General features: G+C 40.6%; 1 protein-coding gene and 1 long non-coding RNA gene across 4 annotated transcripts in view; both read left to right on the top strand.

Moving 5' to 3' along the window:
* MBP (myelin basic protein) overlaps window positions 1-27,299 on the top strand; it is a 115,362-nt gene that overhangs the window by 50,614 nt on the left and 37,449 nt on the right. For all 3 annotated transcript variants that reach the window (XM_083824842.1, XM_083824844.1, XM_083824843.1), the window contains exon 3: window positions 4,009-4,099. In XM_083824842.1, coding sequence (XP_083680968.1) covers window positions 4,009-4,099 — 91 coding nt within the window. The remainder of the gene's footprint in view (window positions 1-4,008; window positions 4,100-27,299) is intronic.
* The window catches only part of LOC310894584, a 40,353-nt gene continuing 17,166 nt past the window's right edge, over window positions 4,113-27,299 (top strand). Inside the window, exons 1-2 of the long non-coding RNA XR_014580022.1 lie at window positions 4,113-6,999; window positions 8,553-27,299. The exon at window positions 8,553-27,299 is cut by the window's right edge and continues 17,166 nt beyond it. This is a non-coding gene — a long non-coding RNA (uncharacterized lncRNA). The remainder of the gene's footprint in view (window positions 7,000-8,552) is intronic.

Raw genomic sequence — 27,299 nt, 5'->3', positions numbered from 1 at the left:
GGCAGTGTAAAGGAATATGTTTTCACTTTCTGTTTATTGGTTGGAAGGATTGAGATACTCGAGAACTTTCAGGACACTGGAAGAAAGAATTAAACAACCGGCTTATATCTTGCCTTTTAAAATGTGTTTTAGAATAGAAATTGTTTTTAGAGAATCTGGATCATCAATTGCTCCTTTGCAGTGATTTTTCTTGCATCATGTTTGGTAGTAAAATATTAGCTATGCCAGTAACAATATGTCATGTAAGTTTTTGGTGCAAATAATAAAGCAAAAGAAATCTTTTTAAAGTTAGCCTTTTTTGTATGTGTAAGGAGCCATGCCAAAGAGACTTACATCCAGCCATGTACTGTCATGTTTCAGACTTAACATTCTCAGGCAGCTTTCCTGTTGACATCTTGGAGCTGACATCTGTCAATGCCGACAACACAGCTCATCCAGGGAGCAGGCAACGCAGCTGCTATGTAGTCTTCCCCGGTGATTTAACTCAACCCAAAATATCTCAGGGCTCTGTCTTTCTAGCTTTCCTGAGAATGCCAAAAACATGTTTTTAGAGTAATGGATGCGAATGTCTCCCTAGAAAGAACACGGTGTGACAACTCACTCCTAGGCACTGTCTGTGAGTACCAGCTGTTTTGTTGCTGCTGCTCTTGATGTCTTGCAGCAAGTTGCAGACTCAACCATTTCCTAAGAGGAACCAGAGCACAGAGACTAGCAACCTCCCTCCTCCAGCTTTACGGTACACTAGGTATGATGGAATACACCCAAAACTTGAGCTGACAAGCACTATCTTTGCACAACCTGGAGCAATAGCTCTGATGACAATTTCAGTTGTCCCCTTCATCTTGGAGAGCCCTGAACTTGGTTTGCTCATCTAATTGCATGAATTTTGTCTTTTCCATGATGGCACACTGGTTGGGAGCTTTTTGCTTTTTGGCTCACTGCTGTAGCAGATGCCTTCTTCTGCTTTTTTCACAGTAGAAGGCTGGTCTCCATCTCTTACAAAAATGATGTAACTGAGTTGCTGTTCGCTATGGTGCAAGGAAAATAGGATGGAGAGCCCAACTTTAATATATAGGTTACTGAGCCAGTGGCCTCTACTGTTTCTGTAAGCCAGTACAGGCACCATGGGCCTTGGCACATGCCTCTTGGACAGCACCTGCACACTGCAACTAACACAGGATAGCCACAGGGGACAGGGCTCAAGCATTTGTGCTGATCACGAAGTCGCTTGTCTAAAGCCAGTTGTCTCTCAGTGTACTCACTGCTGGTTTGTGACCATCTTCCTGAGGGACACTAGTTCTAGTTAACACAAACTGAGGTGAACATCTGCTAAAACTGTCTCCTCAGCTTTGAGATTCATAGCTGATGGATTTTCTGTTTGGGATGTTCAGTTCGGTACCTCAAAAGAGTGCAGAATCCTTTCTCTTCTACAGGTCCTTTCCTCTGAAGCACAGTTTCTCCCCTTTCTTCTTGTTTCTGCTTTTCTTAACTCTTGTCTGCTGCTACTGTGACACCATTAGGCTTCCTGAGTCTTGCTTTCTTCTTTTTTTCCAACAAAGCTTGCTGTCTGGCTTGGAAGTCTCTTGAGTTTTTGTGCCCTAAGTTCAACTGCTGTGTGGTTTAGGAAGGTTGACAGACTTAGTCAAACTGTTTTCTTTTATCTGCTGTGCAGTTATTAACAAGGGGAAATAAGAGACTGCTTACAGTTTGGAAGTGTGCTGCAATTCCGAGGGCAGAACTAGTATTTCTCATGGACTGTATAGCAACACTTCCAAAATGTAAGGCAGAAATTATAAATTGTACAAAGGTGATTCCTTCAAAACATTACAAAAAGTCTTCTAAATGAATGTGTACTTGAATAGAGCAGTATCTGCCCTTTCAAAAACACAGGCATTCTACATTCCTCTTTTTCTTTCCCAGTTCATAGTTAACTCTTTCCAATAATATTTAGTATCACATCAGTCACTTGATATCCATCACTCAAGAGTTGACCATGTATGCAGTTTACTGTCTGCATTGCTGCAAGCATGCATATACATTTCTTTTGGGTACCAAAGTAAAACATTTTGAAAACACAAGGGGGCTTCTTTTGTTGCAGTTTTAGTGGTGTGATGTTTTTTGTTTGGTTTTAATAGCAATGTAACTATTTGAAACTCAGTGTTTGACAGATTAGGGCTTTTCTAGCGCAGGTTTCAGTCTTTTCTAGATAGGGGATGAAATGCTTTGAATCCCGGCAGTCTGTATTCTGAAGCTGTTGTCTTGTCTTTGGAGCCAGTCTAGCACTGCGTAGCTAATTGGCAATTTTTTTTCAGAAACAGGTAAGTGCTTGTGCTTCAGATGGTCAGTACAGTGGTTAAAGACTTGAGGATGGCTGCTCCCAAGCAACTGTAGCTCTCTCTATCTCAGTTACCTTTGCTTTGTAAGGAGAAATATTTGTGCACTGTCTTCTGATCCGTTGGCTCACTAAGTCAACATTGGAAGATGTCACTAGAAAGAAATAAAGTATGAGAAGGAAAGATGGAAACTTAGAAGCCTGTCATGGTTTTTAAAGATCTTGCTCTTATTCTACTCATTTTAGATGTCTTTTTTAGGCCTGCATTTTATGTCCTGTAGTGCTGTTTTAATGTGATTTAAATATAAATGGTGGTAATTTGGGTAAAATAAGGGGGTGAATTGTGAACTGCTCTGTTATGTACTCGCTATTGCTAGTTGCTACTCAGTAAGTGTGAGATAGCAGTAAAGGTGACCTTATTGCTGAATGAGTGGAAAGCTCTTGTTACAGAACCTTCTTCTGTCACTGAGAAATTTATTAAAATAATCTCAAGTGGAAACTCAAAAGTCCAAGTCAGATGTTTGACAGGGAACTAGATTAGAAAAATTCTAGGTAAACACTTTTGGTAAATTAATATTAGAAATGCCATTTCTTCTGTGTTGCTTCCCCCTCTCTTCCCCTCCCCCCCCCGTCCCCCCCTCACCCATCCCAACTTAAAATGGACTGGATTTGGTCTTATTTGATAACAACATTTTTATTTTTTTTTTCAAAGACTAGATCTTTGGTGATGGGTAGGCACATTACAAACTTGAGCTCAGTGAGAATCTTGCCACTGACATTAGAATTTCACTTCAGTTCTCTCTCCAGTGAGTTTGGTGAATAAACAAGTAAAGCAAATTTCGTAGACAGGCACCTGAGCAACATGTCAAAGATGCCCAGCTTTGTTTTGAATATGTGTAAATATCATCTACACGCACATACACAACCAAGTTATCCTCTGTGCTCTAATGTTACTTTTGTTAGTGTCCCAGTCCCAGTTTCTTGTCTTTTTTTTTTTTCATTGTGCACATGGGAAATAATTTTAAATCTCTTACATTGTGGAAGAAAATACAGCATTAGAGAGGAGGAGGCAATGGCATGTGAGAACATGTCACAGTCAGGCACATCGGTAATTTTACTAACAGCATCACCATTAGTGCTATGGTATGACCTTAGAGTTTGCAGGAAAAGCTCATCCTATTTGGAAAAAGAACCTCGCTAAAAATTGTACAGACTTTTATTTAGCTATAACGCAAAAAAACAAAGTATCAACTGGAAGGAGAAGTATGTTGTAGGACATGTAGCCATGCTTGTCTATTGGGAGAGTTTTGCTTAACTTTAAATTAAGTAGAGGTGCAAGGAAGACAGTGGTGAAAATGTTTCATAATGAAACAGCAGAGAAAATACAATGATTTAGACTTGAGAACAAATGACTGGAAAGTAGAGGGGAAAAAAAAGGGAGGAAAAAACTCAACACAGACCAAAAAAAAATCTGTGTTTCCTGAGAATGTTTTCCCTCAATGTTTTACAAAACATATATAAGAAATTCTAAAGATACCAAAACCCTCACTGTTAATGCTTCTGTTTTCACTTAAGAATTCTTGCACAATTAAGAATTCTTGCAATTAAGAATTTTGAAAAATGTTTCTGGTTGATGACTTTAGAAGACCTAATCTGAAGAAATTTTTTTGTTACAGATTGCTGAAACCAAGGTGGAAGAGGCAGCTAAAGAGAGTCCAAAAGCAGCAAGACTAACACAGCAGTCTTCAGAGGACAACGAAGTATTTGGTGAGTTATTCAGACAATTGGAAAATGTTACCTGACCTGTTTGGTTTTGTGTGTTTTTTGTTGGTGTGGCTTTGGTTTTTTTTGTGGTGTTTTTTTTTTTTTTCCTCTCTCCGAAAAACAGAAGAAATAACTCCTTTAAAATCCTTGTCATCTACCTGAGTATGGGCAGTACAGCTCCAGAGAGATGTGGAAAGGTGGAGGAAAGGGTGAAGAAATAAACAAAGAGTGATCAAAGGTCTGAAATATATCACCTCTGAAGAAAAACTTGTAGTTGGTTACTATAGAGGAGAAAGAGTGAATGCAAGTCTTCAACAAAGTTAAAGATGTATACGGTGAGAGGGAAAATGAACTTTTCTCTGTCCCTGATGGATAGAACAAGCAGTCATTTCTTTAAATTGCAGAAAGACTCAATTAAATGTTGGCTAGGGGAATCCTAAAACAAATACTGAAACATTGGCATGCGTCATCTAGAAAGTGTGGAGATTCATCATTGCTGGCCTTTACAAACAGGTTAGACAAGTAACTGTGTAAACTGATATAAGAGAGTTCATTTTGTGGCAGAAGGATAGACTGACTGTCTGATGACACATGAGGATGCTTGGAGGCCTAGATTTTAGATGAGTTCCTCTTGCTGTGATTTTTTTTCACGGGTTGTGCTGATAGCTTTCATATCGAATAACAAGACTATTTTTGGCCTCTTCTTCTGAAGTAAGACTGGGAGAAATAGCATGAAACCTTCGTTTTTCCAACTTTATGTGGATTTTATGGTAGTGGAAATCCACAAAAAAAAAAAAGTAGTCAAAAGTTAACGCAGGAAACGCTGAAGATGTGTCAGTTAATGTAATATTTAGCTCCATTACATTTTGGAGTGGAAATTCTACATCTGCAAAAGTCACGTGGATTTTATTAAGGCTGACTAGCTTAAAATTTTGGATGGTTCAACTATTTATGTATACAGTAAGGAATTATTTTTGTTCTTTCTAGGTACAAAAGGAGTGGAGGGTGTATAACTAAATTTTTCTTACTATATGTGGAAACAATGCATGTCCATTTAAACTGGTTTGGGCTAAAATCATCTTTCCTCTATGAGTTAATGTAGCGTGATTAGCACATGAGCCTGAATTCCTGGCATGAATTCTTCCAACACTGATCACACAATGCCAGTGGCTGAAGAATCCACAAGTGGACTTAAGTGGACATAAGAACTAGGTTTCAACTTTATTAACTTAGTGGCGAGGCTCTTACCTCATTTCCTCTACATCTGCTCCACCAGTTATTTGCAGCAGATCCAGTGCTACTGGTTACAGCGCCCCACGGCACTGTATAAAGCCCGCTTCAAACTGCGCCCTTTCTCGGTTCAGATCTCTCTAGTGCTCCTCTGGTGAGACGGATGGAGACAGCAAAGCAGGGAGACTTCAGTCTACTTCTTCCTACTAGTGAAATCTCAGGCTTTTAAACAATGCCTCTGAGGCTCTGAGACCTCTTCTTTAATGTGATCACTAGCTCCAAATAGGAGTGAACTAAACCAGCAGTTAGTTGTTCAAACCTGTGGCACTTATCACATATGGGGACTGTGAAACTAAAAAAAAAAAAAAAAAAAAAAAGAGAGAGAGAAGAAAAAAGGGGGGTTTAGGGAATTAAAAACATGAAGTTCACCATTGGTATGTTTAAATTTATTGTCCAGTGATCACTGCGCAGTACAGAGTAATAACCTCAGTACAAATTCGTTTGCTAATTTTAGAAGGTCAACAGGCAGTGTCCTACATGTTCTTTAAAGCTAATGATTTACTAACAAATTGTGAAATATTTCCATGTTCTAAATCTGTGAACTGAATGGCTTATCTAAGATAAGCCAGTGATCAACCTTTGCTAAGCTGGCAATACAAGAACGAAAATTTCTTTCCAGCTCTAAAAACGGTCAGCATCTTGTATCAACCCTTTTACCATTTACAAATGAAGTCTGGCTGGTTTGCTTTCTAAAATTAGACGAAAACTGGCCGGAAAGAACTGGCAAGTATGGTGCAAATAGAGTCTGTAATCTTGTTCTTGTTGACCCTTGTGCAGTGAAGAAATCAAAGGCTGAAGGTGCAAAGGCAGTCACTTTAGTGTGAGACTCCCTGAGAGTCAGGGAAGACATTTTTTGCAGCTACAAGTTTTATGTCTCTAAGAATGGCACTGCTGTACGTAACTGCCTTTCCCTGCCCTTTCTGGGCAATTTGTTAAGAGATTCATATCCAGTGTATAGAAGATAAATGAAAAGCTTCAGACAGCTCTCCATAGGTGAGGAATTTGTTGTCCTGTGATTTAAATGGTTAGATTACAGGCCCTGCTCACTTACTCTCCCTGTCTTGATCTATTTCAAGCCATCCTTCATTTCTTTCTTCTTTCTTTCTCCCTCGTGATGCTAATTATAATGAGTGTCAAGTATGCACCAGGAGTTGCTTAATTTATAGCTTCAGCTTTGACTAGAAACCCTCTTCCTAGGAATTTTAAATAGCCTCCAGCCTCTTTGGGAGGCTGCAGCGCAGCCTTCCTTTTTCACATACATCACCGTCTTCTGTGCTTTCTTTTGCGCAAAAGATCACTTTCCCTAGCTTTATCTGGACAATGCCACCCCCTACAGAAAGGTTAGCACAAGGAAGCGAAGGATTCAATTCCAGCCTGAAACAGCCACCGAGCTCCCTTCGCAAAGGGGGGTCTCACACCTCGACTCGTGTTGTACTACTGTGCATGAGCGCACAGCGGGCACCCACAGGAGTCCGGACCCCTGAAATCACTGTGGCTGTCCCTCTGCACTGAGCCACCCGGTGGCAGCAACTGCCAGTCCCCAGCAGCCCCCGGAGCACCCGGACTGCCTGAGCAAAGCAGGCAGAAATCTCTTTATCTTCCCCCTCTCCAAGGTTAGTATTATCTTGGGCCAGGTGACAAGGTGATTTATCAGGGAAAGGGAACCCTCTGTATTGTCGACAGCGTGGAATATGTGCAAGTGCTAGAGGCTGTTGTACACTGAGGATATCTGAGGGAGCTGTACTGCTTGAATATGTCAGTGTTTCTTTTGGAAATACTTGCTTCTAGAGAAAGTGTGGTTTCTGCAGTCCTTACCAGCTGGGTATGGTTTTGGAGGCAAACACAGTATTACCGATTAAAAGTGTTGTGGTGATAAAGAACCAAGTGTGGCTATCTCTTTCAAGTGTGCTAGACCCAATAGTGCTCTCTGTAAATACAAGTAAAGATTGATCCACTACTGTGGAGGGGCCCCTGGTGAGTGAACATGAATGTCTGTTTTCTTCTTCATGAGTTGCATTCGGGAACTATCATTTTGGAGGATGTTTTCGTTTGTTTTGGGTTTTGTCTTTAGTTGTCCTTCACTACTAAATTTTTATGCTGCCATATGGCTGAAATGCCCTCAGCAGCAATGGAGCCCCATTGTTCCAGATCCTTTATACACAAAAAAAAAAGGGGAAAAAAAAGTCAGATTTGTACTGTTTGGGAGAGCTAATTCTCAACAGCGATGAACTTTTAATACAAAAAGATAGAGTGGAGAGATGGAGCATAAGGGTAAGAGAAAGGGAATCTAGTCTGTGTGATAATGGTATGTGTAACTATCAAATTCTGAATTAACAAGAGTTAGTTTTGTTTGGCCTTTGAAAGGATTTCCTTGTGACACCCAACAGAGTTCTGTTGTCTGTTCTACACTGAATATGCATCTGTGATCTAGAACTGTGCTGTCCTGCTGCTACAAACTTCTGCTGAACTTGCACGTAGTCAACATGGTCTCTGTTGAAACCAGTATGTACTCGGAAAGGATCGTGAATGACTCAGTACAGGAGAGAGATAAAATATTGCTGGGTAGAGTACTGCGTGTTTAAAGAAATGGATCAGGAGGTGACTGCTGGCTTTGCTTCCAAAGATGACCATAAACTATCTCTGGATAATTCAGAAGTTTATTAGATCCATTGTGACTCTATATCTGTGAGGCAAAAGCAGGGGGCCAAACTGTCTGTCATCCTGACTAGGGGGTTTGTACCTTCTTTTGGTGCAACCTCTTAATTCATTAACTTGGACAAAAGCAGGTTTGTACAGAAAAGTTCTTCCTACTGGGCTAAACAAGCATAAAATTACATGTAAGGAAAAATTCTCTCAGGGGGAACTGTGATACGTTGACAGCATGTTTTCTTTGATAGCACACTTCAGCTTTTCATTGCTAACTTTTCAAGATACAGTAAGTCGCGATATCCTCAAACAGGAAAGTTTCATCTTTACTGAGGTCAGTTCTAAAATTGTACCTGGGGAAGGGGCCATGGTTTCCCATGGCTTAGTGCTTTCCAGTCATCCCTACTGGATCTTGCAGCATGGAGTTGCACTGTGTTTTTCTTTGGTGGTTTGGTGTTTTTTGTTTGTTTGTTTTTAAAGAGGCAAAATTAACTTTTTTTTTTTTTCCTGAAAATATCAGAACTGTGGAGCTCTCTTCCCCCTTTTACTTGAGCAGGAGGTAGGCTCTATTCTGCATATGGCCAGGTGGCACTGAACGAAGCACCATCTATCGTTCTGCCAGCTTCAACTGCAGTGCTGGTAGATCCTGAGGTAGGTTTTTTGTGCAGAGCTCAGGGATGTAGCTCGATACTGTGCATTCAGAACAATCCCACAGCGACCCCGACTAACCGTGATTCGTTGCTTATGCTGACACCCGCTGCTCTGTCCTACACGTTAAACTCCTGTGGATATTTGTCTAACCCTGCGCAGGTGGGAGAACTTCTGTCTCCATGAGATTGCCATTTGTTTTGACAGGCGTAGGCATTGTCGCTATTGCTTTTTGAGTTCTTTTTTGCTTTTCAATCCCCTATTTAAAAAGGGAAGGGGCAAAATGCTAAAGAAGGAGCTGGAAAGTCTTTAGCATCTCCTGGCTGCGTGATCCCTTTCTCGGGAGGTGATGTGGTAGTGTCAAGAACTTGCTAAAAGCTGGGTGTTACTGTCGTTCAGTGACCTTCTTACTAGGAAGCTTCTCTTGTTGTAAACACGGTTGATTGTAGGACACAGGCTGTGACTTTAATGCAAAATAATGGCAAGCTGATTTCCAGCCACAGAGGGACATTTGTGGATAGCTTTAAACGGTATCATACAGCTGTAGCTGGTCCTCATAGTAAATTGCTTGGGGTTGGTTGCGATGCTCAAATTTTGGTGTCTTGGCTTGTCCAGCTGTATTTGCAGAAGTACTGGCTCATCAAGGAGGTAATGCCAGGCCTGCCCCCTCCTCAACCCTTATTTCATTCACTAGCCCACTTTGCTTTACCTGTCCAACTCTAATCTCTGTATCAAATTTATACCAAAGAATAGGGGAGCTCAGATGAAAAATAACATGAATATGAGTTTAAATTTTAAATTTCAAAGTTTTTCAAGAGAAACAATGGCCTTAAGTTGCGCTATGGGAGGTTTAGGTTGGCTATTAGGAAGAATTCCTTCACTGAAAGGGTTGTGAAGTATTGGAACAGGCTGCCCAGGGAAGTAGTTGAGTCACCATCCCATTCCTGGAGGTCTTCCAAAAAACATGTAGATGTAGAGCTTAGCGACATGGTTTAACAGTGGGCTTGGCAGTGGTGGGTTAAAGGTTGGACAAGATGACCTTAGGGGTTTTTCCAGCCTAAATGGTTCAGTGACTCTATGAAAGAAGAAAATCAGTCCAGTGAGACAGCAGATTGTCCTAAAATAGGTGTTATAACCATGGTGCGGTTATTCCCTCTGGCATGAGAGGGAAATGGGGGAATTTCGTAGTTTTCTGTAATTCTGTAGTTTTTCATTATAAGGTAGAAAATCATTCTGTTGTTCAAGCTGTCCGCATTGTCCTCATTGTCTTTTTCTTTTTCCCAGTTTGTTGCAAGACTTGACCTGCCAGAGACCACTGGTTTATCAAAATGACACCAGAAAGACTGGAATAATTTTCTGAGCTGGAAAGGATAGATTTGCATTTCAACAAAAAGTTGTTTTGCATTTTTTGTGTAGTGATTGCATCTCAGAAGTAGGAAATAAATACTGCTCGTACCTTTCCTTTTGGTGCATTTTTGTGCCCACCTAAAGCTTTTTTTTCAAGGAAAGGGTTGAAATTTTGTTCTTTTAAGATCTTCACTTTTTGCAAATTGTGTGTAGGAAACCTTGCCCTGTTTCCTATGCACTAGAGAACTGTTGTGGTGAAATGAGAGACAGGATTTCAGAGAGAGCAGTTGGCTGATCTTTTTTGTTGTTGCTGTTTTCAAGTTTGAAGCTTTTATAAAGTACAGATATTTGCATTTTGATGTGAATTCTGTAGTTTGGTTATGGCTTATTAGGTGACTACCCATTTTTATGGATTTTCTTTTTATAATAATAGCATTCAAGCTTTTTTTTTTATTTTTTAGCAGCCATTTGATGCTTTAAACAGTAATGGTAGCTCTTGGGCATCTAACTAGTTAATATGCCAGTAAATTAATGTAGTGCTCCACGGTAACATCTAAACCCATGAAATTGCTTTGAACATGGCACTGATGTTTGCCACAAAATTAGTGCACAACCATTTTAACAAGTCTGATCCCATGTGTTGTTTTTTTTTTGTGTGTTTTTTTTTTTTTTTCTCATCTGCACCGTGCACAAGCTGCAGGCATCAAAGTAGCGTAGGGTTTTTCTCTTTTTCCTGGGGACTGGGTTTGTTACTAGATTCATTAGCAAAGGCAGAGACCTGAGCCAGTGATGCCTGCTGTACTTTCAGCAGTGCTGGCCTGGCAGGGTGCTCTCACTGTAATTTGTCAGCACGATAACAGTTCAATAATTGAGTTATTCATGAATTTAATGCCTGCTATACAGTGTACAGGATCTGCTGAATTTTTTTTCCCTTGTTTATTCAGAGTGAGTCAGTATTGTTATCCACAGCACACATTGTGTCTGAATGTAAAAGTTAGGATGGCTGAGGGTGGCCTAATGTCACATGCTGCTGCGTGGTGATTATGAGGCCTTTTGCTAATTAGCTAACCATGAAAACAAGTTACCCCTTTCCCAGTGTATTTTGTCGTCTTTGTCCAGTTAGCAGCCTGCAGCCCAGGGCAGTGGTCTGTTTGCACAGAAGAAACAGACTGCTTAGTGTTCTCCATCACTGGTCCTTATGTACCAACCAGTTTGGTTAAGGCAGGATTTTATCTGCAAATGAATTAAAAGTGCTTCTGAAAGATCATTATTTTGAGGTAGGTAGCTGACATAATGCTGTTGTCCCATTTCCAGTGGGGTTTTTTTGTTTGTTTGTTTTTGAGGCTGAATAAATGCTCAGTTCTGGTTTGAGTGAAGAAAGCAGAATACTCCTCTGCGGGCCAACCACTCTTCTGTCCTTTTAGCTGAAACAGATGTTGTCATTAAAGTTTAATTATGATGTGACTCACTTTTGATGTAATGCTTAGAAGAAAACCAGAGTGATGATTTTTTTTTTTTGTACAATTTATTATGAGGATACATGCCCAGAAACGTCAACTGAGACTGGTAATCCTTTTGTGTCTTAAAAAAAAGTATTAAAGCCACCTACTTTGACTTCCTGCATAATAAGAATTAAGGAATTTCATGGGGTAATTCCTGGATCAAATCCAAAATATCTGCTTTCAGCCAAAGTCATGTCATATTGCAAGAATTGTGTGAATACAATGGATTCTCCTCAGGCTTCCAGTTGCCAGTTATCCTGGTTGAAGGTAGGCACGTTGCTGAGGGTGTGTGCCAGGGACTGTATCCCAACATAACCTGTGGCTGCAGGGCTGGGCTCCTCTGGGCTGCCCGTAGCACACATCACGGGAGGGATCCTGAACCAGTTTTTGTCCTGGCTAGATGCAGAAGACAGAAGTCAGTGGGAAAAGGGGGTATGGAGGCAAATATTTCTTGCCCTCATAACCACAGTAGGTCAGTATTAAGTCTGTGCTTCCCATCCAGAGTGCTATCAATAGGGTGAAATTTCAGTTCCTTGTGATTTCTTGTCAGGGTTAGATAGGGCTGAGTTCTGGCTTGGAGCTCTTAGTGGTTCTTTCCACTCACACCTCCGTTTAAGCTTCAGTCACTGGCAGTATTGCAATTAGCTCTATTTACTTTGACTAAAATATGGAGATAGCGAGTTGAGCTTATAAACCAAAAATCCATCAACCTGACCTTCCAGTGCTGAAAGGGGGTGGTGGTCTGGAGTATGGAAAGTTGTGGACTTCCTTTTAGGCTCAAGTTGTTGCCCAAAGAGCATGGAAAGGAGGTGAGAAGGGTGTAGTAGCTGCCTCCTCTCTGCCAGCAGCTGTTTCTTCATGAAAGTACCAGCAGATGTGTAATGGGTGTACATCTGAAAGCCTTACAGGGAGGGCTGAGCAGCAGAAAGCCCTCTGTGAAAGGATTGTGACACTGGAGAACGACATCAAATTGTAAACACCCATTGCAAGTGACACTGACAAAATATTCTTACTTCTACGCTGAGTCAATCTAAATGGTGCTTCGGTGTAATGTATGACATTTGTAACGGTGTCCGCAGGACTGAAAATGAATCAAATGGTGGTGTGAAAGCTGGAGAGTGAAAGCAAGAAGGAATGCAGAGTGTTTGTATGAGTACAAGAAAATGCTGTGGGACTTGGCACCTCTTGGCTTCCCCTTGGCACTCCCATCTCTGTACCACAGAGCTCTGAAACCCCAGGACTCCAGTACCATGTCAGGCAGCAAATCCAGTCTGTACTCAAAGCTATAGTTCAAGCAAGCTGTCTGTGGTGTGGCTTAACATCCTAAAACACACACCTTGGCAGCACTTGCACCCTACTTCAGTTCTGTGGGCACGACAAGTACCCCTTTAAGTGCTGACAAGGAGCCCCACAGCAGAAATTCACGTCTGAGGTATCTATTTTTGATGGGGAAGATAGAATTGAAAAGGACTAGTATTTATGGGTGTGCACACACTGGTACTTGTACAGAAACATCCTGGTAGTGACAAGACTGCAGTTGCTCCCAAGCCTTGCGAGCAGCAGCGAACAGCCACGATAATGCTGCTCTTTCTTTTCTGCGCTGCTGAGAGCAGGCTCGCTCTCTAGAGCCTCCCCTATGAAAAGCCAATAAAAAGCTTGGCTTTCTCTAGACCTTTTAATATTCTTACTTAATTAGAAGGAACCATTTTTTTTTCTGCTGGATGGAATGCATCTCCATCTGAACAGGAACTTTAAATTAGCCTGAGTGATATTTAGTAGCTGTCATCCGTGGTGGCTTGGTTTTTGTTTTTGTTTATTCCTTGCTGCAGCATCTTAAAATTACTGCTGTGTGAGATATCAACCACGGAGAACTAACAGTGGCTGTGGTAGTGCTAACAAGGAGGATTTCAAGAGAAATCAGTGTTTTGGAGACGAAACTCAGTTGTTTAAACAAACACATGTATGGCTGCTGTTGCAAAAATACTTCTAGATCTCTTTTCGTCTGAAGTGACTGTCACAGAAATTGGCTACAGATAAAAGAAATTCACAAGAGTTCTGACTTCTGTTCTGAAAGATCTGTAATAAGATTTTTTTTAAATCTTTGTTTGGGGAAAAGTGATTGAATATGCCTCTTGAAGCAAAAGAATGATAGGTTTTGGATACCTGACTAAGTCACCACATAACATTAGTATAAATAGACTTGGTTTCGCTGAAGTCAGTGGAGACAAAATGAAAACATTGATGCTTCCAAAACAGACACTGAACGTTCGAGAAACTTTTCTGCCCTGAGATATTCGGGGAATCCCACTTATTTAATCAGGATGTGATGACTCTTACTTGCCTTATCTAAGCACAAGCTCCTTTTTTTTTTTCTTTTTTTTTCTTTTCTTTTTTTTTTTAAGTACAGTAACTCTGCTGATTTCAACAGCTATGCAGTGATTATATCTGAGTTTTTAACAAGGCAGATGCTGATCTTAGGTCCATGGGGGGTGAACTTCTCGACCTAGCTAGCAGACTTGAGGAAACCATCTGTCACATCAGACATCCTGCACGCTGCCAAGGCAGCTTCAGGCAGAAAGAACATTTCCATTTCCTTGTCTGTAGATGTGTTGCAACCCAAAGTCGAACGGGTAGCTGTGGGACTAAGTGGATTAGGGGAGCTGCAGTCTATTGAGTAGAAAATTTTATTTGTGAACTGCTGAAGGGCTAAGTTTGAAGTGCACTTCTGACGTTTATTGTTGTAAGTGGACTGGATTTTTTGCAAAGCCTATTTGAGCTGGAGTAGTTCTAGATGTGATGTAGTTTTGCTTTCTTCTGTGTCACCTATTCATCAGGTCTGAATTGTTCCATTTTTTCAATTTCCTAAAATAAGATTATGGAATGAGCAGGACTTTGCCACATTAGTAATGTTATTCTGTTGCTTTTTACTTTCTTTCAGGCCATCCTTTGATTTCTGTGTTATTTTTGAGTGACTGGAAAACTGCCTGGTGGAAAAATTTGTCCTCCGCCTTACTAGGGGACAATGATTAATGAAACTAAACAGAGGAACTTCCCCAGATTTCAGCAGAACCAGGAATATACCTTGAAGTATTGCCCATGATTTCCTCCTCTATTCCTAAAGTATTATAGTCCAAGTGCAGAGTCATTCTAGCATTATCTCAGTTGTTGTTCATCCTGCAGAAGCACCTAGCTGAGGACTAGGACCTCGTTCATCCTGTAGATCGATAAACGTAAAGAATATAAGAAAGGCACTCTGCGGCTGTGACAGCTGATTCCCCTTTCTCAGAGCAAGTACTTCCTCCACCAAACTGCTTTTGCACCGAGGAGATTGTTGCTCTCTAACTGCAGTACAAGAATCAAAGTGCTGCGGTTTTTGCAGGTGAACTGCAGTTAGAGCATAAAGCCTGTTCTGCCTGGGAAAACTCAGTAGCACAATCACAGCAGCACAATTACTCTGATTACATGAGTGCTTCATTAGCACCCTCTGTACATGCTATTCCTCCTCTGGACACAGTTACAGCTGCACTGTTCTCCCTGTACCAATATAGATCTGCCAGTCAGTTTTCCCTGAAGGCAAACCGTTAAATAATTTCTCTTTCCTTTTCATCTAATCAACAATCTTTTTATATTGACTCGCAATTTTTCCTCCAGTTGTAAGTAATTATAAGGGTTGAAAAATGCCTTACTAGTTTGAGTTACATTTTTTCCACCCACGGGGTTTTTTTGTTTAACATATGCGTTCATTACAAATGTCTCCTATGGTGAAAATACGAGGCCTTTTCTAATAGATTTTTCTTACGTCCCTTGTAAAAGGGCCCTTTTTTAGCTCTACTTAAAGTTTAGGTGCCTATTATGTGATTTCTGAGTTTGAATGTTTTTGGAAGTTATTTTTGAGATTCCAGTAAAAAGAAAGTAAGAGAAAGATAGCACGCAGAGCTGTTCCCTCAAGAAAAAGTAAGTCAATGTCTTGAAATCAGCATGTTGCTCAAAACTGCACGCTGCTTTGGCTAGTTATCATGGCTCCCGGCCTCTTTGTAATAAATCACTATTGACATATACAAATATCTGACTTTTCTAGTGGGCTCCCTGTGTTTTTCAGCATATCATAATTGTGTTCTTTATCGGGAATGGAGTGTGAGAAAAGGCTTATGTCTTCATTCATGCACATGCTGAGTATAAGCTGGTCGGACACAGGGAACTATTTAAAATTAAAGCATTTTCCCCACCATCTATATTAGTCTGCGTGTATTGACATAGCTGGGATGCACAACTGCTACATAAAGACTTAAATATTTTTAGGGCCAGATTCATAATTCAGATTTTCTGATTTAAATACAAATATAGCCCTTTTAATTTAACAGACTTCTTTTCGTTGAGGAAGTACAGCAACATTTGATCCATATGATGGTTTTGTTTATTTTTAATTGGCTTTTTAAATTAATGATTAAAAAGGATTTTGATATGAAGGGTCTCAGAATTTTGGACAGAAGAGATCTGAAATGTGTAATTTTGTTCGATCTATAATTCTAGAAGAAAAATATGTATAAAAATAATTATATTTTAATGTGAATGAAGTATCCCAAAATTTCCTGGACACAGAAGTTTTAATGAGGTCACATCTTTCTGAAAATTGCAGTTTATTTGCATGAAGTGTAGGTTTTTAAGAGTCCTTCAGATCTTCTTGAAATGTCATGATTACAACAGTACATTTATTTTCAAGATAGTATTTGCACACAAGAGTTAGTTAGTAAGCCATGTTACTGGAGGGGGGAAAAAAAAAGGGAGAATTTAGATTGATAGGGGGATTTTGTCAGGCTGTGTTTATGCTCATTTAATGCGCTGCATATGTATCTATTTAATTCACAGTGGAATCTAGGCTGTTTTGTGTGTTAATTGAGGATGGTAATATGCACACAGTGGAGATGCATAGACAATTGCTTTATCTCCATTAAAAACTGGGAAGTGTGTCAGTCTTCTGTAGACTTAGTTACATAGTAGTACTGATTGGAGTCCTTGCTTATATGCTACTTGTGCTAAAATGACATGGATCGGAGGTGGTGATTGTTGGTTTTTTATTATTATTATTTTATTAATATATGTATAGGTAAGAGGCTGAGCACTTGTAAGATTACTGGTGAATAACAGTGTTTTTAAAAAAACAATTCAGGAATCATAAAAATGCATCACAAGACCATCTTAGTGACTTGAAAAATGAAATAATGTAAAACAAACTTCAAAAGGTTGCAAGTAAAATGAAGTATATTTGTAGGAGAAGGTAGGATAAGACAGCATGGAGTAACCTTGTGCTTTGTTAACTGCATTATCTGTGTGCAGCTTTTTAGCCTGGTGCATGTTTTTTGAGAGTAGGGATATTTATTTATGTATTGTCTTATGTGTTAGTATCTGCTTGCACTAACAGCCTTGGATAAAAAGCACCTATGGGTTTCTGCCCATGGCTTTGGGGAAAGACACGTGTATCTGAGATTTAAACCACATCTGTATCAATTTTGTCATTCTTAAAACTGCTTCACCATTCGACACACGAGCTCTCAAACTTGAAATCCATACATAAAAGCTCTCTTGTACACTCACGCCTTCAGACTTAGTCTGGTGGTCTGCAAATTCAGCTGTCATCAGACAATGCAGAAGATGAATTCCAGGTCTCTGAAAAGCTTTCACTTAAGCCATCCTGCCTGCAGTTCTACCTCAGCCTTTATATTTGATAGCCGGCATATCTCAGATGATCTCAACTCCCAGGGGAACATGAGAATAGAGGCATTCTCTGAGTGCATGAGTGGTTAGAATAACACTATGTTTAGCGATCAAATGAACGATCCCTTTGAGCTTTCGAGATAGTACCCCCTCTCACAGGGCGTCGGAAAGCATTTCTTTAACAATTATGCAGCAACAAAGCACAATGGGATCGCTGGTTGCCATCATTTCTTTCAGAGGAGAAAATTCAGAGTTTGTATATTACCTTTGTGTTAGGATCTCAAATTCAACCGATTTGGCATACAGGGAATACAACCATAATCTGTTGTCGCATCCCTGATGTTAGTGGAATAGGCTGCAGCAAAAATATGTTTAAGATTTTTTTTCAGATTGACAGATTTTTTTCCAAAGATGTCACCTGCCTGCTGCTTGTTCTTTTCAATCCATTTTCTGTCCTGTCCACTTTTGCATTAATCAGGTTTAAAACCCTTCTGGTGTAAACAGAATGTGAATTACCAGTTGGGCTTTTCTTATGCTCTAGGTCATTTCTCCAATGTATTGTTCTTGCTATTTACTACGACTTATCTCCACTATGTGACTATGGTATTATATTGCTGTTGTCCACTCTCATGTATCACCAGTCTTTTCCCTGTGCTTTGCTCCCCACTTGTTCTTCTCACCTACTGCTCCATTTCTCTCTGTCAGACGTTCTTTTGCTGCATTTGTGTCCTTCCATCTGGCTGCTTCATTCCTTTTCTTCATTATTTTTTCCCCCTCTTTACACTGTGGTCTTTCGTTGCTGCCAGGGGTCAAATCTATCTCAGTTGCTTTCTAGCAGCTACTCTCCTGAACAAACACCCAAAGTTCTCCTTGGTTATTAACCTGGGTGTTACCACAATTAACACAACTCTGCTACATAGTCTTACCCGTTCCCGTCTCACCCCTTGCATCCCTGAATTGTCTTTTTTTTGGTTTAAAAAAAAAAAAAAAAAAAATAAAAATAAAAATCCCTATGTTAAGGGTCAATTTTAAAGTTAGTTAGGTATACGTATTTTTTAAAAGCCATTTTTAATTTGTAACAAACTGACAGGATATATCCCAAATGTGAGATCCTGCAGGCTTGGACAGATGAATTACTGTTGAGATGACTTGGGTTAATAGCACTGAGTGGGGCTGTTGTGACCGTTCTGCTGTAATAACAAATTCTAGTCAAAACTTGAGGCTTCATCCTTGAAAAAGAAAGTTTCATGTGAAAAGCTTTTCTAACAAACTATATTCTTTTCTGATAGAAGTCTGCATAGTCTGTGAGTCTTTAAGCAGATTTAGGGCCTAAAATGCACAGAATGAGAATGCAGACAAGCACAGTCCCTTTCTCAACGGTAAAATAAATTATAAATACGACACTAGGTAAGTTCTGTAACAAGTTGGTCACACTTTCCAGTACTGAAAATATCATCATCCCTGCAAGTCTGCTCAACAAATGAAAGAAATTTAAATCTCAATTAAAATTGGAGTCTGACCTTGTGTCTTTAATCTGCTTACTAGACAGGCTGTTTTTATTTGCAATTGCTTAGGATTCAGAATTGTTTCATTAAGATTGTGCCAGCAGGGATAAAAAATACTTCTGCTATAAAATATCACTGAAGTATTTGCACCCTAAAGTACATTTCACAAACCACAGATCACTTGTACATTGTAATTCACAGATCTTCTTAACCTACTGTGACTGAGCCTCTGTAGCTGCATCTAATAATGTGGGATTAGGTATCTTGGTTTTATGATTATCAACAGAACTTTTATTAAATGGTTTTAGCAATACATGGCATCTCTGAAAAGCTGAAAATTAAAGAAAGCAGTACAGGCTTGCCGTCTGTTTCCTAAGCATGTAATAGACCAATTGGCCAATTTACAGGGCTTGAATGTGTATATATTCAAAGGGCAAAGGAATTAGCTAACCTGAGAATTTCTAAAAATGTTAAGTAAAGCCATTCAGTAGTTTTGCTTTGAATCTAGAAACAAATATTATGTTTATATGTATAAACATGTATGTGTAGGATACACAGCTGTTGCTCAGTTAGACAGCAGTACAATGCACACACATATATATATTCTGCGTTCCTTTGGATGTTCACGTTACCTAATTTTTTCATCCTAGAAAAGGAAGAATAGAAGATTGCAAATTACACTGATTTAAAATTAAGATCAGGTGCTTACATTTTAATATATTTTTCTTTTTTGCGAGAGCAATGCCCACACCCTATTAAAATCTCAAAAGAGGCTGTAATCTTAAGCAAACATGCCGGTTCTGAACCTTTGTGTTGCAAATCATGAATATGACTATGTGACTACGTGCTTATTAGGCTGGGGTTGATGCCTTCCTCTGGCTCTTGGCAGTTCTGGATGATGGGGAGGAAGGAGCGGCGAACTGGATGAAGGGTGACAAGTGACATCCTAACGGGTGTTCGCACGCAGTGCATGGCCTCGGAGATGCTACGTGAGAAATCACAGTTGTAAACTGGGTGAAACTTCATGTGTTAGCATCTTTTTATCTTTCTGAATACGTCTGCTGAAGCAGTATCTGGATTAGCCAACAGCTAAGGAAATTGAAAGTGCCATTTTCGTGAGATAATGTTGAGGTTTGTGAGTGCACAACATTGAACGTGTCAAAGATTGCTTTTCATTTTAATGGACAGTGTGTAGAGAATTCAGCTGTCTGAACAGAGTTCTGCACCTGTCCGTGGTTCATAAGCCACTGGTGTGGGCCTCAAGCTAATATTCCTTGTGTTTGTTAGTTTTACTGTTTTGGTGTTTTGGTGTTTTTTATTCCTCTCTCCCTGTTCATTAAATTGATGCTGCTTCCAGCTTGCCATCTTCAGACCAAGGAGCATCTTTTTACTTTATACTATTTATCTATGCTTCAGGTTTATGTTCACTATTTAGGAAAGGGAAAGAATTTCAGTCTCGAGTCATATCTGAAGTCTTGGGCCATTAATATGTCTGGAATCTGTCCTTATTGCTGGTGCTGGTTTTAGAAAACTTTTGCTCTGTTAAAGCATCTTATTTGTCATCTGTTGTTGTGCTTTTAAGAATCCAGAAAAATCCAGTATCAGCTTTTTACTGTATGCGACCTGTGGTACGTCCTACTCTGCTTCAGAACCCCTCTGTGCTACTAAACCCAGCCAAATCAGGCTGATGTGTGCATGAAGCTTCCTTGGTCTGAAATCAAGCTCTGGGTAGATTGAGACATTGGTAGTCTGCACTTCTAATGAGGTAGCTGATTTTTAACAAGAACTTTGCTCCACTGCACAGCGGTTAAATGTTTCCTCATAGAAAAGAAATTGCTGCAAATTTCCTGTGTTGTTATATCTTGTCTAAAATGAAAATTGAAGTCTGGGTTTTATTAAAGTAGAGCCTCGCAGTGGAGTTTTAGTAGCGAAAGAGGCTGGCTGACAGTTGGCTTTGAGCCGTTCATAATAAGGAAATGCACTTTGTTGGAGTTTGCATTGCTGGAGTGCCCGAGGCTGGAAATGGGGACATATCAATTTGATATTTGATTTGATATTCTTTATACATTGTCTTATGTTCTGTTTTGTTTTGTTTTCCTCTCTCTTTCCCATCAACTACGTATTTATTCACCTAGCAGGCCTGGGTGGAGGTGCCTTGGACACAGTGTTTTCGGTTTTTGACTTGGAAATATCTTATGGGCAGTAAAAGAAATTTTAAACCACTATAGCTGAATTTAGTGATCACATGCTGAAGGGTCTACCACAAGCTGTGCTTTGTGATACCTGCTGAATAAAAGCCACATGCATTTCTCCCTTCTCAATCCTATTTCCTCCTGTTGGAGGAGGACATGTCCACTAATGAGTCTTTTAGGTAGCAACAAAGTGCTGCATAACTGTGATCCCAAGGGACAAATCCATGCTGGTTTTGGTTGTTTTGTGATGGGCATTTAGCACATCCACTCTTCTTGGCATCCTGCTGCAAGGTTCTTTCAGTATGCAAACATGTAGGTTTAGTGTCCAAGTCTACTGCTGACCTTCTTTTCCTTTTTCTTAATGTATTTTGAGTCTTGTGGGTTAGTATCTTGCTTCAGATTTGAAATGTAAATAACACAGATGAAAATGCATGATAAGTTGACAATATGTTATCCTATCTGTTTGAGTATGAAACTGATACAAAATAAATTAAAAAAAATAATAATAATCAAAAAGTTAAGCAATCAATTTCCATGATGTGGGTGGATTTTCTGAAATACCCAAGGTAAAATTTTTTAATGCTCTGGAAGAAGTATCTGAAAAATCATAAATCATATGTGTTGTAAATAATGAAGAACACAAAGCAGAAATGTGAGCTCTACAGAATATCCTAAAACATTTCTACGTTCACAGCTCAGTCTCTAAGAACAAAATTGTAAATGGAAGGGAAGGACTAGAAGAATCTGGATCATGCAAGTATAAGTAATGAACACTCCACCAATATCATGGTCTGGGAGCTCTGATATGCAAAATAACTTGAAATCTGGGAGTTTGTACAGGTTTTTTTTGGACAAGTTGAAGTTCAAAATAACCGAGGTATGGCTGTACGTGAGCTGAAGCTGAAAGGTGAAATACTGACACCACTAAACTTCTCAGTTTGACTGGAAATAGTGCCACTAGCTGCGTGGAGTTTTGTGAAAACGATACTAGGGACAGCCAAGTGAGATGGGTAGAAGCACGCGTAGAGCAGCCATCTGTAACATCCAGTTTCACTTGGCTAAGCCCTAATTTTGTACTTCTGCTACTACCACATTTTTGAGCACACTGCAATCTCTTTGGAAGGGCTGGTTAAGCAAAACCTGCCCCAAAAGCAGAACTCAACAGCCGTTGCTTTACTGCGAGCCTCGCCAAACACCCCATTTCAAACAGCCCATTTTCAGAGTAGGGTGATTAAACATTTTGCTTGTTTGCTTTCAATTTCCATTAGACTTTGCTGCCAAAACAACCGGGGATACCAGTGACAAAGCTGAAAGTTTGCTCGCTAACAATTACCAATGTTTGTCTTCAAATGCAAAAGTCTTTTCCAAGAAGGAGGTGGTTTAAGGCATTAACTGCACAATGTTTAGAAAAATATTTATTTTCATCTTTAGAGACCACTTGCTTATAAATTGCTGCAGGTGAATGCATTGCATTGCAAGCTGCAAGAAGGGACATATCAGCTTAGGGAACTGTGATTTTGTTATGCCTGTGTGAGGCAGGAAGAAGAGAAGCAAAAGAACCAGGTACAGAGGGTGAGTGGCGTCTCCTCCTCCTCCTCCTGCAGCTGGATCTCAGTCTGAAATTCATGGCATGTGTCTCTCACACCGACCGTGATCATGGGTGGAAAGCTCTGAGTGCTTGGCTCAGTCCTCTCCAGATGCTTGCTTCTGACGGACACAATACCAGAGTGTTCACGTCCCAAGTCGGGTAGGAAAGTTGGCTGATCAAGCACATAGCTGGTCCTGGAATCTAAAGATTTACTTCTGTACTTTACAATTCTTTTTTGCTGAATGATTTATATGCAGACTATTAAAAACAAAGAAGTGTTTCTCTCTTCTTTTGAAGTGGAGGAATAACCAGACGCAAAGGATGCCTCTAAACTGCAGGACCCCAGGGACACTTTCCAGCTCTTTCTTGTGTCTATGTGCTGGCTTCTCCCTGCACTCATGTGCATGCAGTCCCTTCTTTCCCAATTCTGATTGCTTATGTCTGTGTTTCCATCTCACAGAAACCTGAACGTTCAGGCTGATGACAGGACTTCAGAGCTCACATCCTGCCCCATAGTGTCAGCGCAGCTATATAATCTGAATACATCAAATGTAAAAAAATAAAAAATAAACAGGAAAGGCAGTTTTCTGACTCTCAGATCACTGGGGGTATGGAAGAGGCTGTTCTTATTTTATTTTATTTTTGAGATTTACAGCAATCAGTAGCCTTGATCAGTTTACAGTTTGGGCTTAGTGGATGCAGGAAAGACTTAAGGAGTGTGTTTTCCAAGTGGGGGAATGTGTTTTCCATGTGTTTCCCATAGTGTTTTCCAAGCAGGGATCAGCTCAGTTCTGAATCATGACACTGAGCTATTCCTGTCAGATGGGTGAAGCCAGTAGTCCCTGATACATATACGCCTTTTCAGAAGTAGAAGAGTTTCACTCAGTCATATTTTTAAGACTTTACAAACTGTGTAAGGCAAAGAGGCTTTCTGTAGAGGAGGAAAAGACATTGCTGTAGCTGTTTTCTCTGGTATCGCTGGCATCACTGGCATCTCTCCAGTCAGCATTCAAGTGCAATGGTATTCATTTTTTCAAAAGCAGAGCCTCTTGCTCTTTTTCAGCTGGTGTTATAAAACATGAAAAGACGGCCTCTTCAAATAACTTTCCTTTTTTCAGTCACTGACCTTTTAGCTCTGTTTCTTTTTATTTTTTTTTCATTTTGAGTCGTTCTCTGGCTACCGTTCAAGGCATATTTGAGCTAGCTCGCTAAACCTGCTGCTGCTGGTGTTCCTGAGTTACTAATGCTCGTGCTCTGTTACTGTTGGAGAAGCTTTTTCTTCCCACTGTGAGCAGCTTCACTGGCAGAAGGTAACCTGGTGCGCTGATCATGGCCACGGTGCTGCTGCACTGGAGTGCATCCACCCTTACCTTTTGCTGACATTTATGCATTTGCTTGGAGTTTGTTAAAGGAATTACCTTTATTCAGGCAGCAGGTAGGCTGGCATTTACCAACAAGCTCAAATTTGTGTGTGTGTGCATGCAGATTAGTGGTGCCAAAAAGGTGCGAAAGTAGTTGTGTTGCACACACTGTCTCAGGTGTAGCAGTGGCTGTACTGACAGTGCTGTACAGATGCAATTTTTTTTCTTCAAAGAATGACTCAACAAAGTTGAGATCTGGTTGCATCCATGCAATTATGTTACGTCTAAGTGAACTGGGGTGGATGTCTCAGTCCCTGCCACTTGTGTGAAGATGGATGGCTTGTAATGACTTGGAGACCAGTGGAAATAATCGTCAGGAAAATGAGCAGATCTATGCTGCAGCATGAGCACAACAGTGGCTAAAGATTAAGCAATCTTTCTGCTGGCTGGTGGTGGTGGTGGTGATCGTTAGCACTCAGCCTACCCCTACAACTTCACCCACAGTACATTAGTGAGAGGCGGACTGTGCTTCCAGTTCACTCCTACTATATGCAGGAAGGTTGAAGCCTTTTTATGAAGTGTGGCAAGCCTGACAGTGAAAAGAAAAAAGAGATATAACCAGCATGACTTCAACTTGCAATCTTTTAGTCAAACTGTTACAAATCGTAAGTCAGATTTATATTAGAAAAACTAAATGCCAAGCTAGCAGTGTTTTACAGCTACAAGTCAAGTTACCCTGTATCTTCTCGTTTTCTATATGCAGTGCAACACACTACTTATACCATCAGTAGAAGTACAGGATGATTTGACAATTACAGATTTCAACCAAGTTGTGTCAGCCACCTGCAAAGAAAATATGGTCCTTAATTTTATTCCTTTCAGGCACAAAGAAAATATTTTCCTTGTCAGAATAAAAAACTCTGAATTTAGAAATGGGGGGATGTTCTTCTGTTCCAAACATTAGGTCTCTCTTGATTTCTTTGTTGCTTGATGGGCCTGTCTTAACGTCACAAGGAGGATTGTCAGGAGGAGGTGTGGGTAGGGAGGAGGGAATTTGTTTCAGTAAATGCCTCTTTATGACACTTTCTGAAAGGCAAGCAGTCAGAGCTTTAGGCTTTTGCAATTGGAAGCTTCTATCCTAGTTAGGAACTGCGTACGTTTTGTAAGAAGCAAATCTCTTGGTTTGTTAATCACCATGTGACTGCTTTCTTGTTGTTTTCATCTCTCAGGTAATACTCTCCCCAGTGGGCTTCTTTGCTGCTGGAAGGGATATCCTAGAGGTTCAACCCCTCTCTAAGTGTCTCATTTTATTTATGTAGTTAGGATAACTCACATTCTGGAAGCAGCTTTGTGTAAACCACAGTTGCAGATGGAAACAAGATGGAATCCTCTATTATTCTTGCACTAATCAGATTGGACACTGATTAGTTTTCTTTCAGCGGTGTTTGAAAGCCAAAGATAACAAAGGAGGACTCCACAATACCTGTATTTGGTTTTGGTTTGGTTTATTTGTCTTGTTTTGCATTTTAATGCTTCCAAGCTGCAAGGGAGCAGCAGGACTGGCCTGCCCAGGCAGGGGAGGCAGGCTGGGACCCTGGGTGACAGCGGGGCTGGCACCTCACACCGGAGAGCTTCGGCCCAGCAGTGCCCCAGGAGCAGAGCAGAGCAGGAGCAGGGATGGCTGTCAGGGTTGGACACCATCCGGTGACCACCAGGCAAGCATGAGGCACGGCTGTCCCTGTAGTGTCACCGGGGGTGTCACAAAACCGTGACTTGCGGCCAGCCAGCCCTGGAGGCTTCTTGCAGCTCTTTCTCACAACTGAGCAATTCTCCAGCAGTCTGAGCCCAGGCGACAGTTGCCCTGTAGCAGAGCTGACCTCGAACGCTGGCAGATAAACTTCTGGGTGTACGGGGGAAAGAGGCTGCAGAGCCTGCTGGTGTGCTCAGCACCCTGTCTAGGCGTGTTCACTAATCTATGAACACCAATCTGGAGACACATGGGCAATTTTCTAGTTACCTCTTCCAGCACACGGCACTCCTGGAGCCTGTGACCCCCCTTGGAAGGCTCCACCAGTTACCCAAGTTTCTCCAGGTAACCAAAGTCTGTGATTCACCACAACTGACTACATCCTAAATTGAGAACTGAACCAAATTACAAGAGCTTTATAAATAGATTGCATTATTTATGTGTTTCCAAAGGACACACACAGATAGTGTAGAGTCTGTTGATAGGGGAGACTTCTTATTTTGCCAGACAGCCACAGCTTGTGGATACAGAAATGCCCCTGAAGCATTTACCTGGAAAATAGATGACCTTTCTTTTTCAGAGATAACACAGCTATTTCCTGCCTATGGAGCATTTTATACCATTTGTGAGTTGTCTCCACAGCTTCCTACGAGGTAGAAGAATGAAAACTTCCTGCCGAGCAAATTGAGGCAGGGTTGTTGTGTCTATTTCAGAAATGCACACTGGCTCGGACACGCGGGCACATGCACACACGGCTGCGAATCCCAGGCTGGGGCAGCACCGAGACTGCTCCAGGCACCAGCAGGGTGCCGAGGGGTTTGGCAGGACTTGGGCTGCCCTGGGGCTCTGCCTGCAAAAGGGAGGCGAGGTATTGCCTGGCTTCCCAGGCTTGCACCTGCACTTAGGGTAACGGGGAATGTGCGTGTTTGGTGTACGTGTACTGCCCTGTCATGGTCCTGGCATGACCTAACACATCACTCGCAGGCTCTGTAAATTATTCTGGAAGTGGTGGTTTTCCTCTTTCTTGTGCGTCCTGCATGGATAGAGAGGAACATCCCCAGTTTACACTTGGAAAAATGTGTTCATACAATATTTCAGATTGTGTGCCCTTATCGTGCTATAATTTTACTCTTTACAACTAATATTTCTTCTTGTTGAGTGTGCTCTTCATCACATAAAAAGTGACTTTATTTTGCTATTTGAGCATGTATAAAGTTTGTGGATTCTTTTTTCTTTCTTTTCTTCTCTTTTTTTAATAGCAGTAACTCCCACGAACTGGTACAAGGCTTGGTACTGTGCAAGCAGTTTTTCACTCTTAGAATGCTGCTAATGAAAAGCAGATATTGTGCAAAGTACCATCGATCACTGCCGCTGTTTTATACAGTTTGTCACCATTGTTCGTCGTATAGCATTGAGTCACATTTAGGACTATGGTACAGCTCACAAGTGTTCAGCAGGGGAAAAAAAGTGGTTTTTAATTCTTTTTTAAACCTTAGTATTTATAATCTAATACCAATGGTTTGTTAGTATATAGAAAATGTCTGATGTGACCTCCTGTCTATATGAGAACAGATTTATTAACATATTTAGAAGTGTATAGGTAATGTGGTTTGTAATAATGGAGAGTGGGATGGAGTTTCAAAGGACCTGAAATAGCTGAGGTTA

This window comes from Anser anser (assembly GCF_964211835.1).
Source record: "Anser anser genome assembly, chromosome: 2".
In the NCBI taxonomy this organism is placed as follows: Eukaryota; Metazoa; Chordata; class Aves; order Anseriformes; family Anatidae; genus Anser; species Anser anser.
Note: the sequence above shows the minus strand (reverse complement) of the source record. Positions and strands in the feature narration are given on the sequence as shown.